The sequence below is a fragment of the Coenobita brevimanus genome, chromosome 98 (assembly GCF_032717465.1).
Source record: "Coenobita brevimanus isolate Jiangsu-jjx chromosome 98, ASM3271746v2, whole genome shotgun sequence".
Taxonomy (NCBI): domain Eukaryota; kingdom Metazoa; phylum Arthropoda; class Malacostraca; order Decapoda; family Coenobitidae; genus Coenobita; species Coenobita brevimanus.
Window position 1 is genome coordinate 38,532,128 of NC_137051.1, and position 15,147 is coordinate 38,547,274.

General features: G+C 42.5%; 1 protein-coding gene across 1 annotated transcript in view; it reads right to left on the minus strand.

The window, feature by feature from the left end:
* Prp4k (Pre-mRNA processing factor 4 kinase) overlaps positions 1-15,147 on the minus strand; it is a 95,253-nt gene that overhangs the window by 77,483 nt on the left and 2,623 nt on the right. The window contains exons 2-3 of the mRNA XM_080283824.1: positions 6,276-6,440; positions 2,437-2,689 (exon numbers count right to left, since the gene is read on the minus strand). Of these exons, the coding sequence (XP_080139950.1) occupies positions 2,437-2,689; positions 6,276-6,440 (418 nt within the window). The remainder of the gene's footprint in view (positions 1-2,436; positions 2,690-6,275; positions 6,441-15,147) is intronic.

The window sequence follows — 15,147 nt, forward strand, 5'->3', positions numbered from 1 at the left end:
ACAGAGACAATTACTTGATAACCTAAATCATGGGGAAAAGAAAAATATATTTAGGGTGGCAGGTCAAGTGAAGAGGGATAATCGAGATATTATAGGTGAGCAGTGTGTGAAGAATGATGAAGGAAGGGAAGTGGTGAACAGTGAGGATATTAAAGATGCATGGAGAGAGCATTATAACCGGTTGTTGAATGAGGAGTTTGACTGGGACAGGGAAGGTTTGGAGCCAGCAGATCCAGTGTCTGGCCCTTGGCCTTTGATTGATACTGCTACTGTGAGTGAGGCAATAGGCAGGATGAGGGTGGGGAAGGCAGCAGGTGTGTCTGGGTTGACTGCCGAAATGTTGAAGGCCTCAGGCGATATAGGGGTGAGTTTAGTCGCTGACTTGATAAACAAGATTATTTATGAGTGTGTTGTCCCAGATGATTGGCTGAAGAGTGTAACTGTAACTGTGTATAAAGGGAAGGTCGATGCCCTGGAAAGAGGAAATTATAGGGGTATAAAGCTTTTAGATCAGAAAATGAATGTAATGGAGAGAGTTTTAGAAGGTATGATTAGAGAAAGAGTGAATATTGATGAGATGCAGTTTGGGTTTATGCCAGGTAGGGGGACCGCTGATGCTATATTCATTGTTCGACAGCTTCAGGAAAAATATATTGGTAGGAGAAGGGATCTTTATTTTGTTTTTGTTGATTTGGAAAAGGCCTTTGACAGAGTCCTTTGGGAGGTGGTGAAGTGGGCAATGAGAAAGCTTGGCTTGGAGGAGTGGCTGGTTAGGGTGGTTATGGCCATGTATGTGGGAGCTCACACCCAGGTGAGAGTGAATGGAGATTTGAGTGATGAGTGTTCCGTGAATGTTGGTGTGCATCAGGGGTCAGTCTTGAGTCCCATGTTGTTTATCATGGTACTTGAAGCCCTTTCACGTGACTTTAGAAACGGACTCCTGTGGGAGATGTTGTATGCTGATGATTTGGTGCTGATTGCAGAGAACGAAAGGGAGGCGGAGGAAAGGTCTAGGAAGTGGAGAGATGGTATGGGGCAAAAGGGTTTAAGGGTAAATGCAGATAAAACAAAAGTGATGATATCTAGGGTTGGTGGCGGTACTGTCAAAGACGAGGGAGAGTGGCCATGTGCAGTTTGCCACAAGGGCGTGGGAAGTAATTCCATCTTGTGCGGTGTGTGTGATAAATGGGTGCATAAGAGATGTAGTGGTATCAGAGGTAGACTGCGAGATAATGCTGATTTTATGTGTACGGCGTGCCGGGGTGAGCAGGTGGCGATTGTCAGACGTGAAAGGATTGAACTTGCTGGTGAATCTCTTGAGTGTGTGGAAGAGTTTTGTTATTTGGGAGACATGTTGTGTGCTGGAGGTGGGGTTGGAGCTAGCTCTGTGGCTAGGGTGAGAAGTGGTTGGAAGAAGTTCAGGGAGCTCTTGCCTCTCCTGACATTGAGAGGGCTCTCCCTACGTGCTAAGGGGTCTTTGTATGCAGCATGTGTTAGGAGTGTAATCCTGTATGGTAGTGAGACCTGGGCAGTGAAGGAGGAAGATATTCGCCGGCTCAGACGTACAGAAATGACAATGATTAGGTGGATGTGCAGTGCGTCCCTGCTTCCAAGGCCTGAAGGGGCTGGGTTTACAATGGAAGAGTTGAGAGGTAGGATGGGACTGGAGTGTATTGGTGTTGTGATGAGGAGAGGTATATTGAGGTGGTTTGGACATGTGGAGAGGATGGGGGATGATAATTGGGTGAGGAAGGTGAGAAGTGTTAATATTGGGGGTGGGGTTATGAGGGGTAGACCGAGAAAGACATGGGACGAGGTCATTAGGTGTGACCTTAGGGTAAAGGGACTGAACAGGGAGGCTGCAATGGATCGTGCAGCGTGGAGAGCCGCCATTAGGTGACCAAGGCCGACACATGCAAGCATGTTGGAGCCTTTAAAAACGAAAACGAACTTACTCTTCCACTTCCAGTGTCATGAAAACAATGTTTGTGACCATGTAAAGGACTGCCTGTGTATAGGCTTGGCTCCCCATACAAACTGAAATAATGAATACTGTACCCACACAAATGGAAGGCTTATTGTATGCAATCGGGGAAAGACATACTAAAGAAATTAATGAAGGCTGTATCTAAGTCTCTCCTAAGCCGAATAGTCTTATCTGGAGGTGACATTGTCATTACTGCTCTGGTTCCAGGCTTATATGAATGTGAACCTGGTGGACTGCAGGATGAGGCTGCCCTGCCCTTCTGTTATCCACCATCCTCCTTTATGGGGACTGGGAGGGAGCTGACAGATCTCCGTACAACTGGGTAGTGCAGTCACCCGATTATACGGTACTGGTGCCACCATGTGAAGGCATCCCTCTCTTGCAGGAATAGAATAAAAGCATGTCATTTAGGTGAAGTGGTTAAAGTTAATGTAATCAGTGAGACTCACCTGATCACTGGCACCATTACGATTGTTAACAACAATTTTCATGGACTCCACCACCCCATTGCCGGCAGATGCTCGCATAATTTCAACATCTCGCCCACCTGGTCGACCAACTGCCTGGGTACCGGCAGAGGACTCCTCCAGTCCTGCCTCCAAAAGGTCATCAAGAAGCTCAAGGTCAACGCCATCCTGACTCTCCCCACTTTCACTTGCAGAGTCCTTCTGACGGTGTTTTGACCGGTGCTTTTTGTGCTTCCTGTAGATAATGATCTTAGTTTTAAAATGAGTACTCGGAAGATCTACTCTAGACAGAACCTGAAAAGATGAGATTTCTACTGGTTCATTGGGAAAAAAATATATAATACTCTGATACCAGTGCTGAATTAATTCAATATATTACGAACACACCCATGAGCTTCAACTCCCTACCTGCACTGCTGCATAACATCATTAATGTAATAATGAAAACTGCTTATGAAATGCTTACCTTTCCTTTATCATCTACTAATTGGTCATCTAGTGGTCAATTTATGAATGAATGAGGGGGTGCTTTTTATTAGGTCAATTCAGAGCCAATGCTGAGAAAATCAGTCAAAATTTGGTCAATTGAGGCCACTCCAGGTCTATCTAGATCCAGTAACATTCACCAATATCTTTCATTCTGACCACTCAACATTCAAGCAGGACAGTGCAGGCTCACTCACATCCAGTTCAGTCCAGTCAGGTTAACTCAGGTCCAATCGGGTCATTTCCGGTTCGTTCAGGTCACTTCAGTCAATGAATTTTTCATTTCAACAACTCCCCTCATCTTACTGACATTCTGCAGTCCCTATCTGCTGTGATGTTGCAACATTCTTTAATGATAAAATACAATAGGCTGAGATTTTCTAAATTTTAGGTCTGTGTCTGGGCACAAACCACCCATCTATCTTCAACCATTCTTTTTCTGCTTAACTCTCTACTGGAAGACATAATTCAAAATGTCTGGCTGTTCAACTCTGAGGCATCTTCATCAGTCTGTCTTTCTGCCTACGACCTCCAGTCTTTCAGTCACAAGATGCCGGGCTGCATCAGGCTATGCAAAAATTCTGACGTGTCAGAAATATGTATCATCATATCGGTTGGGATTGAAAAACATCCTCCCATAATGGATTTACCTGGTTCTTCATAGAATTCAGGTGGCTTGGCTTTTATCATGCCATGGTGTAGTGGTAAAGGTGCCTGACTACTATCTGGAGGTCTTAGGTTCAATTCCCAGCTACAGCATCAAAAACTTTCCATATATATACATATAGTTGGGTTGAAACAGGGATGTGTCATGTCTCCATGGCTGTTCAATCTGTACATGGATGGGGTAATAAAAGAGGTACAAGGTAGGGTAGTGGATGTTGGAGTGGCCCTGGTGAGAGAGGATAGTGTTTGGAAACTCCCTGTACTGTTGTTTGCAGATGATACCGTGTTGTTGAGTGAAGACGAAGGGGAGCTGCAAGGCTTGGTGGATGAGTTTGAGAGAGTGTGTAAGAAACAGAATCTAAAGGTGAATGTAGGGAAGAGTAAAGTGATGGTCTTTGAGAGAGGTGAAGTCAGTGAATGTACAGCGAGGTTGGATGGTGAGGAATTGGAAAATGTGAGTACGTTTAAGTACTTGGGTAGTGTGATGAGTAAGGATGGAGGTTTGGAGGGTGAAGTGCTTGAAAGGGTACAGCAGGGAAGAAAGGTTGCTGGTTCTTTGAAAGCAGTGATAAGAAACAGGGAAATGAGCATGGAAGTGAAAAAGTTACTACATGACAGTATTGTGATACCAACTCTAATGTACGGAAGTGAAGCTTGGACGTTGTTGGAAGGACACAAGTCAAGAGTGAGAGCAGTGGAAATGAGTTATTTAAGAGGAGCCTGTGGAGTCACATGGAGAGACAGGCTGACGAATGAGGATATAAAGGAGCGTTGTGGTGTTGATGTGGATGTGATAGGAAGCGTTATGAGGAACACACTGAGGTGGCTTGGCCATGTGGAGAGGATGGAGGGTGAAAGACTGACGAAGAGAGTGTATGTGAGTGAGGTGGAGGGGGAAAGAGGGAGGGGGAGGCCGAGGATGAGATGGAGAGATGGGGTGGAGAGGTATATGAGAGAGGGGGGTGTGAGTTGGGAGCAGGGGAGTGAAATGGCGGGGGACAGGGCGACTTGGAGGCGATTTGTTTGTGGCCACCCCAAACGGGATTGAGGCGTCTGGCAATAGATAGATAGATAGATACACACCCACACATGAGGTCTGTCCAAAAAGAAACCAAACTTTTTAAATAGTGCACCAACTAGCTACGGTACCCAGCGTAGTGTGATCGTGATGGGAACACTGTGTAGTGGTGACTAGCTTCAGTCTAACAGTGGCCACATCACACCATGTCACTTAGATACTGAAGTACACGCACTTGAGTGAACATGTACTTAGTGCACTTGGCGAATTTCCCTGTATCTCTTCTATCATCTGAAATCGGCAACCTTTCAGGGAGGATTTCAACTCTGGGAACAAAATAAATTCTGCAGGGGCCAAATCCAAAGGGTAAGGTGGATGGGGAGCAATAGTTGTCTTGTGCTTCGCAAAAGGTCACGCAAAAGGGCAACACGTGAGCAGGCGCATTATCATGAAGCAGAATCCAGGTTTTGTTTGTCCACACCGCTGGCCTCTTTCTTCACACTGCCTCCCTTAAATGCTTCAGAAAGTCCAGGTAAAACTCTTAATGAGGAAAGCCATCCAGATTTGGGATCATCTTTGGTGCATGTTCTTCCTGATTTGAATAGCTGTAAACACTTGTGACATAGCGTACTGCACAAATAATTCTCCCCATAAGCCTGTTGCAACATCTGAATAATCTCTGTAAAAGTTTTTCCCAATCTGAAACAGAATTTCATGCAAACACATTTTCATCAAGATCCTTCATTGTTCAACTTGAAACTTATCGCTAAGTGCACTAAACACACGTTCATTCAAGTGTGTCTACTTTGATGACTAAGTGACGTGGTGTGATGCAGCTAGTGTTAGATTAATGCTCAAAGTCACTGCTAAACAGTGCTTCCATTGTCAATCATGCTATGCCAGGTAGCTAATGAAGTCATCTCTTCGTTTCATTTCGTTTTTGAAGACTCCAACATGCTTGCGTGCGTTGGCCTTGGTCACCTAATGGCGGCTCTCCCTGCTGGTTGATCTCTGGCAGCATCCCTATTCAGTCCCTTACCCCTGAGGTCACACTCAAACTGGAAAGCCACCATCAGGTGACCGAGGTTGATGCATGCAAACACGCTGGAGCCATTATAAACAATACGATGTTGATCATAATATAGTATAGTAATATTGTTGCTGTCGTCCCAGGTTCATTTGAATGTGAACCCAGTTTACTACAGGCTAAAGATGCCCTTCTTCTGTAGTCTGTCCTCCTTCATTCATGCTACAGGAAGTTGAAACATCTGTATATCTCACCCCCCTATCCCCTTAACATGCAGGAAATACATGGACAGCAAAGTAAGTCATTGCACAACATTATTTGATTATCTTTTTTCATCTGATGTTCACAGTAGCTTCAAAACAAACTGGATATTATAATCCCAAAGAAGTTTATCTACCAGTTTCTCCACCATTTACATCACCAGTTGTTTGGAAAAAGTCATAAGGTCTATAATGGAACACATCCCCAACTTACAAATAGGACTGCTAGGACCAGTACCGGTATGTATTCTCCAGTTCCAGGAAACTGATACCAGTATGACAGAAATCAGACTTCTGTATAAGTTCCTGAACCATTACACTATTTATTCATTTCGCAGCATAAAATCTAGCATGTATGCCTCACCTTTCTTTCCTGGAGGATGACTTATGCCTGTGTTTGTGTTTGTGAGAGTGGCGCTTGTGCTTCTTCTTGTGTTTGTGGCGACGTTCCTTTGACCGTGACCTGGATTTTTCTTCACCAACTTTCAGCTCATCATTTGATATGCTGGATAAAGTCAATTCATCGGAACTGAAATTAAATAGCAGGAGTATATTATCAAATTATCAAAAATCAAACAATTAGTCATTACTGTATCATATATTATTATACAGGTTTACCTCTTTGACAATGATGACATATACCTTATATTTTTAAGGTGTACTCTAGCCATCACCAAATGATCAAAGTCAACTTAAAAGAGTGCTCTAGTTGTGAAGGGATTGATGAAGGTTATATCTAACAAGTCTACAGTACTTTGACAGGCCTCTCTTAAGCTGAATGATATGGAGAGTCAGTACTGTAGCAGGAATTTCTATCTATCTATCTATCTATTGCCAGACGCCATAATCCCGTACGGGGTGGCCATTTGACTCTGAGTTATTTGTTTTACAGGGAGGGGCACTAACCCTCCACCAACCCACTTGACACGTAGGAAGCACGTATGGTTTGGTTATATGGTTGCCACCCAGCGTTGTAAATGGTTTCTTGGCTTACAGGAAACCATTTGGATTGTCACTCAATGTAAAGCCACCTGTAACGGAAAGAAAAGCAGTAAGTAGTGACAGGAAAGATGGGAGAAATAGGAAGAGAGGAGGGCAGGCACAGAAAAAGAATGATAAAAACTAAGGAAGAAGTAGGCAGCACTACATCAAGTGAGTGGATGATGGTCGCCACCAACTACCACTAGCAGGAATATGCTAGGAGGTAATTATACAATCAGCGTGAAGGGGTTAAAGCACTGTACTTACCGACACAGTCCACACAAACATTATCAAAGGAAAGGACCACATAGCACAAGTACCATACAGCACGTCATCAGGCCAGCCCAACATCATACCTTTCCACTACAGTTCTGCATTACAGCTTTGGGCTTTTAAGAATTTAACCTCAAAATCTAAACAAAGCCACACCATCGTATGGCGAACAGATATGAGTTTTCACAGAGATTCATTACGTAAATGCAATTATTTCTAGCATATTGTATTCAAATTTATCCTCTCATATAAGCAAAAACACTGTTTTTAAGGAAATTATACAAAATGACAAAATGGCTTACATATCCTCCAACACAAGCATATATTTTGGAAATTATATATACCGTATCCAACAAACCTAACCTTAGTATATGGTGCAACAGCTTGCCATGACTTGAGTTTTGCCAATGGTTTATTATTATAAATCAAATGATTCTGACAATCATTTAAACTATAAATCACTCAAATTCCTGCAGTATTTGGAGAAAAAAAAAAAAAAAAAAAAAAAAAAAGCTACAGTGGCCACTAAAAGGGCCAGTTTAATTTGTCTGAGTTTTTGCCACTCTCAGGCAACCAAGAGTTCAGGCAGGTTAATCTTGCATTTGGCTGCCAGCAAGGGTATCAGGCAATGCTTCCCCCTCACCTCAGTGCCCCTCTCTGACTGTGTCCAGGGGAAGACTGATTTTTTACCACCTGAAACATTCAAGTGAAAGCAGTCATCAGGCTCATTTCTTATCCTGTACCTCACCATGTTCATGAAAGAGGAGTCTTCCTAGGATATCCAGGGGTAGGTTTATGGGTGCGGATGACTCAGGGTGGCAGTTTGCGAGTGGTGGCAATGACGGACTTTAAGTGTCTGGTGCAGGCACAAATTTCCTATATATATCTGCACTTTCTGCTCTCTGAGGATAAATAGACAAACTCTCTCCTCCAAGCTGAGATACTTGAGTGACATGGTAAGACACTGGCTTAAAAAATTCATTCATTCATTGCCAGACGCCATGTATCCCAAACGGGGTGGCCAAGGGCTTAGAGTTAATTGTTTTTACAGGGAGGGGCACTAATCCTCCACCAACCCCACTTGACACGTAGGGAGAACTTAAAAAATGAGTCCTATAATAGCAGTGGCTAATCAAACGTTTACCTCCACAAACAGAGGCACTGAAGTGGTGGGGTGGTGGGGAAGCATTGTCTCATAGCTACCCTTGTTGGTTGCTAAGTACCTTATAGGATTAACCTGTTTAAACTCTCTGTAGCCTGTAATGGCAAATAACTCAGACACATCATACGGCTCACATACTGTAGTGGCCAATGTGACAATCTTTTTTGCCGATACTGTAGATCTGAGCCCATAAACCTGTCACCGGGGAGGTTTTCTGACACCTCCTCCTTACAAGCTTATTTCTGCACAAGACAGGTTAATAGTCTCATCTGTGATTTTTATATGAAGTTAATATTAAAAAGCTCTAAGAGGCATACATGACAATATTATGATGAAACAGGTAATATAAATAAGTTAAGAAGAGGTGTTACAAGCCTCTTAAGCTGACATGAACATGGAACTTGGTCCCAAACCCATGAGGACTTTTTCTTTTTTTCTTCTTCTTTTAAGGGGAAGGGGGATGCATGAACTGTGATACAAATGGTCTAAAACTATAGCCATTTAGGAATCTGGAAGGGGGAGAGACATGAACAAGTAGTAGTAGTAGTAGTAGTTGTTCCCTAGGTAGTCTGGCTGAACAGCCCCGAGTCCCTTAGGAAGGCCATGGCCGAGACCAGGCTTTCCCACAAAGCTCTCAAAGAGCGTAGGTGATTGTGTGCAATGCAGTCTTCCATAATGTGCTTAATAGTATGGGGTGCTGTATTGCATCCTGGACAGGCATCAGCAACAGAGTCATCCAGCCTCTTCTGGTAGCTTAAGAGGGCTGGATGGTGCCCACATCTCAGCCTGGCCAGGTGGACCCTGTCCTCACGAGGGAGATAGGATTCAGAAGGGTGGATGTCAGGAGGCCGTGCATGCAGCTGTGTGTTGTCTTTAAGTGACTGAATGGAGTGGCGAGTGATCTGAGTGTGGATATGCTTCTGGAAGCTGGTCTGAGGTGGGCGAGGGGGTAGAGATGACAGTATTTGTGTATGGTATCGTGTGCTGGGTGTTGTTTTGATGTTCCTTGGTGCAGGTGGATGTGCTGCCATGTAATATAGTGGATGTTGTGGGTTTGTGGAGGCTGCAGCAAAAAATTGGGTGCCTCTCGAGATTAGGTGATCCTTGACTTTGAGGGACTTTGGTTTCTTGATGTAGGTGGTCTGTGGGTGTAGTAGCTGTGCAGCCTGTGATTACCTTTAGGGCATTGTTCTGTATGGTCTGTAGAGTGTTGTAGTGTGTTTTGGTGAGGTTAGAAGCCCAGGCAGGGCTGGCATAATTCATCACTGAACATATGTATTGTTTGTATACTGTGGTGGTGGTTTCTTTGTTGTGTCCGAATGTTGTATGGGCAAGAGACCTCAAAATATTTAGTCTTGGTGTTATTTTATTTTTAATGTTTGTGATGTGTTGTTCAAATGACATTGATGTATTGTATGTTACACCAAGGATTTTGTGTGTTTGTGTGTGTGTGTGTGTGTGTGTGTGTGTGTGTGTGTGTGTGTGTGTTCTTACCTAATTGTTCTTACCTAATTGTATCTTTACAGGAATGAGTCAAGCTCGTATTGTCCTGTGTCTTAGACCATATTTATCATACATATCCTTAAATTTGTGAATTGTTTTGGCACACACTATTTCATTCGGTAGTGCATTCTATTGATCAATTGCTCTGTTTGGGAAACTGAATTTCCTTACGTCTTTATCACCTCTCTTCTTATGCAGTTTTTTGCAGTGTTCTCTTGCTGATGCTTCTCCATATGTTAAGTAATCATTTTTGTCTATTTTCTCCTTTCCTGATATGCACTTATATAGCATTATCATGTCACCTCTTTTCCTTCTCTCCTGTAGTGTTGGTAGATTCAGTTTATTTAGTCTTTCTTCGTAGCTTAGGTCCCTTAAGCTCGGTATCCATCTTGTAGCGGCCCTTTGAACTTTTTCAATCTTGTCTATATGCTTTTTGAGATGAGGACTCCAGACTATTGATGCATATTCCAGGGTTGGTCTAATGAATGATGTTATTATCCTTCTTAGCATGTCTTCATTTATGTATGTGAATGCTATTCTCATATTTGCAAGCAGTGTATACATGTTCCGTACCTTCTTGCTGATGTGGTCAGCCGGAGATAGTCTGTTATTGATAATCACACCTAGGTCTTTCTCTCCTTCTGATGTGTATAGGGTTTTATTTCCTAACTTATAATCCTAATCAGGTCTTTTTCCACTTTTACCAAACTTGATTACATGACACTTGTCCACATTGAATTCCATTTGCCATGTACTACTCCATTCATGAAGTTTATTTAATTCTTCTTGTAGCTCCCTACAAGAGTCTGTGCTAGTAATTCTCCTTTGTAGTTTTGCATCATCTGCAAACATATTCAGATAGCTCTCATTTCCAGTGTTACTGTTTACATCATTTATGTACACTAGAAACATGATTGGTGCCAGCACCGAACCCTGTGGTACTCCACTAGTCACTTCTTTCCATGATGAGTAGTTTCCTCTTAGTACTGTCCTCATTTCTCTTTTTATGAGAGTGTCTTGCATCCAACAAAACAGTTTGCCTCGAATTCCTCCTTGATGGTACAGCTTCCATAAAAGTCTTTGCTGTGGTACTGTGTCAAAAGCTTTCTTGAAATCTAAATAGATACTGTCCACCCATCCTTCCCTTTCCTGTATTGTGTTTGTTACTCTGTCATAGTAGCTCAACAGAGTAGTAACATGATTTTCCTTTTCTGAAACCAAACTGTCTTTCTGTTATCATACTGTGTTCTTCTAGATGATTTACCCAAGCTTTTCTTATAAGTTTTTCTAATACCTTGCTTACAACACTGGTCAGTGATACTGGTCGGTAGTTGAGAGGATTTTGTCTATTTCCTTTCTTGAATAAGGGGACTATATTTGCTTTTTTCCAAATATCAGGTGGAGGGATGGAGTTGAGAGGTATATGAGGGAGGAGGGGGTGAGTTGGGGGGAGGGGAGTCAAATGGTGGGCGACAGAGTGACTTGGAGGCGTTTTGTCTGCGGCCACCCTTTGCGGGATTAGGGCGTCGGGCTATAGATAGATAGATAGATAGATAGAGGTAGTTTCCCTCGACTCAAGGATTTCTTGAAAATTAAAAATAATGGTTTACTTAACTCCTTTGCACATTCTCGTAACACCCAACATGAAATTTCATCAGGACCACTTGCTTTTCCTCTGTCTAATCTACTTAACTCCTCTTGTATTACTTTTTCTGCTATTTGTATATCTGGTAGTATGTGTGGACATGCGTGTTCTACATATTCCCTCTCAAAATTTTTTTCTTCTGTAAAAACTAATTGGAAATTCTTATTTAGTGCTTCACAAATATCTTTCTCTTGTGTATAAGTGATTCCCTCGTCCGTGATGGATTGTATTATGTCTTTTACTTTGGTTTTGCTTCTGATATAGCTGTAAAACAGCTTTGGTTGATCACTACTTTTATTTATTATATCCTCCTCAAACTGTTTTTGGGCTTCCCTCCTTATTCTTGTATAGTCGTTTCTTGCCTGTTTGTAATTATTATACGCCCGTTCACTATTGTGTCTTCTGTATCTATTCCACAACAAATCTCTTCTTTCTTTTGATTTTTTACATTCTGTACTGAACCATTTCTGTATTTTCTTATCTGCTTCTTTGTGCTGTGGGATGTACTTCTGGACTCCTATTTCATAAAATTCACAAAATTTTTTATATACAGCATTTAAATCTTGTCCTCTAAGCTCATTTTCCCAATCAACTTCCAAGAAATACTCCTTTAGGTCTTGATAATTTCCCTTTTTATAGTTTAGTCTCTTTTTGTAACTGTCATTGCTGTTTACTATGTCATATGCTATCCTGAAGTTATAATTTAGTACTGCATGATCGCTTTTGCCGAGTGGAGGGTGATATATTAAACTGTCAATGTCATTTTCTTGCCTAGTAAATATTAGATCTAGCACTGAAGGTACATCAAGTCCTCTTTTTCTAGTGGTTTCCCTCACATGTTGCATTAAGAAAAACTCTTGTATGAGATCCAGGAGCTTTTGGTCCCAACAGCTTTCTTGGCTATTTATATCTAGAGTATTCCAATTTATATTTGTATTGAAATCCCCAGTTAGTATAATTCTTTCCGATTTCTCTTCCATTTTATGTAGCAAGGATCTTATACTCTGAACTGTACTCTCTGCCAGGTCCTCATATTCGTCTCCTTCCCATGTGTTTGATCTGGGTGGCATATACAAATTGGCTACAATTACTTTACCTTCAGATGTGTCGATCTCTACTGCAATCAGTTCTACTTGTGATGGTATATCTAGGTTTATTTCCTTGACTTTTAAATTTTTCTTAGTTAATATTATAATTCCTCCTCCTTTTTTTAAATTTCTGTCTCTTCTCCATATATTGTATTCCTCTAAGTTTAGTATGTCATTGGATATCCTTGGTGTTAATTTTGTCTCAGTTAGGCATATTATTTGTGGTTCATTTTCTCTGACATAATCATTCATCTCTAGTAATTTAGATACCATTCCATCCACATTTGAGTACATCAACTTTATCATCTTGTCTATATACCTGTCATGACATGGTTCTACTAACTTCCTCCTTTTTCTTCCATCCTGTTTGTGTACCACTTTCGTACCTGCAATCCTATTACTTTGTGTGTGTGTGGGGGGGAGGGGGAGTGTTGTTTTTGGTGAGGTGTGCGATGCGACTGTGTTCTGCTGTCCAGTTTGTGAGAAGGGTCACTGTAGATTTGGTTGGGGCTAATTTGGGCCTGTTTGTAGTGAACCATTCGTGTAGTGTGTTGAGGTAAGGTTGAATGATGTGTGCAGCTGTGTTTGCATTTTGGTGCATACATGTGTTATATCATCTGCATAGGAAGCTATGTGTATCTGTGGCGTAGGAATGTCGTGCATGTATAGGTTAAAGAGTGTAGGGGACAAAACAGATCCTTGGGGGATGCTGTTTGTGAAGTTTCTGATGTTAGAAGACTGGCCGGCAAATGTTACATGTGCAAATCTGCCTGCTAAGTAGTTTGCCAGCCATCTTTTTGTGTTATTGTGCATGTTTGTGAGGTTGTGGCGGGGGATGGCATCAAAAGCTTTGCTAAAGTCTAGTATGATTAGGAGTGTTCTGTGTGGTGGCCTAGCTGAATTCATGCCATCGAAAACTCTCTATGTAAGGTCCGTAAGAAGGGTGTTTGTGGAGTGTAGTGGCCTAAAGCCATGTTGTGACTGGGCTAGGGGAATGTGAGGTGTGACTAGTTGTAGTACCAGTCGTTCTGTACTTTAGAGGGGGTGCAGAGGAGTGTGATGGGGCGGTGTGAGGAGGGTAACATGGGATCTTTCTTGGGTTTAGGGATAGTGATGATAATGCCATGCTTCCAGATGTTGGGTACTATGTTGTGTGAGTAGCTGTAGTCTGGTATGTTGGTGAGCGCTTGTATGCCTTGTGGTCCAAGGTGTTTAAGGTGAATGTTGCTCATGTTGTCTGGTCCACAGGCAGATGAGTGCTTGAGGCTGTTAATGATGTGCTTCGTCTAGTTGTAAGTGAAAGGTGCGTAGTCTGGGTCTGTGGGGAACTGTCTCTTACATCGGATGATACGTCGGTCTTCGGGATGGGGGTTTAGATGGCTGACTTGTGAAAAGTGGTTGATGAGAGTGTTTGCTTGTTGTTTGTTTGAGGGGATGTTGTCTGTTGTTGTGATGGCAGCATGTGATTGTGTGGTGTTGCTGATGGAAAGTGTAATGCTGTTTAGTGTTTTGCAGGGTTTGCTGATGTTTGTTTTGTGGTCAAGTGTTTGGAGGTAATTTTTCCAGTTTAGTGTTTGCTGTTCTGATATTTTATTGTTTATTTGAGTGTTGAGTTCTTGTATTTGTTGTATGGTGTCTTGTGTACGGGGTGTTGGGGAGTGTCGCAGTGTGTCCCATTGTCTGATGAGGCCTTGAATTTCTGGTGTGAAGTTGGGGTTGTGTCTCTTTCTGTTGCCTCTAGGGATGTGTCTTTTGTCTGCATTTTGTATAATTGTATTGAAAGTGTGCACAGCGGTGTTGGTGTTTGTGATGGGTATAATGTTTAGTGTTTCAAAATGTTGTTCTGTTTCAGTTACAAAGGCCTCCCAGTTGGCTCTCTCATAATTAGTGTATGTGTGTTTGTGGCCAGCTGAGGTGATTGTCGTTTTGGTAGTGATGATGATTGGGAGGTGATCAGAACCTAGGGTTTTGACCACTCTCCATGATGTAGTGGGGGCGAGGTTTGGGGAGCAGAAGGTGATGTCTGGATATGATGGGAGGAAGAGGACTTGGTGTGGGATATGGGTATGTTGGTCTAGATTGTTCAGTATGAAAAGATGATCTGTCTGGGATTGTAGAACCAGCCCTCCGTCAGTGTAAAGATTGTTGACATGCAAGGCCGACGACTTCGCATTGAAATCACCACCCAGAATGATGTTGGGTATGTTAGTGATGTGGTGTATCTGTGAAGAGAAATTGTGTGGTACTGTGGGGGACGACTGGGGGGGAATGTATGTGTTAGCGATTGTTATGTGTGATTTGTTACCGGTGTGTATTTTAACTGATTGTATTTCTGTTGTGGTGTCATGTGGGGGGAGAAGTGACTTTGTGTGTGCCCTGGTATCTGCAAAGTTGATGGATTTGTGTACCAGGGTGATGAGTTAACCGCCACCGCCGTCGACCCGGTCTTGTCGAATGGTGGTGAACAAGTTGCTGCTGTTGCTTAATCCTAAGCTGTCTGGCCAAGCAACCTGCTGATTACAGGTAAGCAACTGCTTCAGTGTGGTCATCCTACAGATACAGTACATACAGGTATACCCTGGTT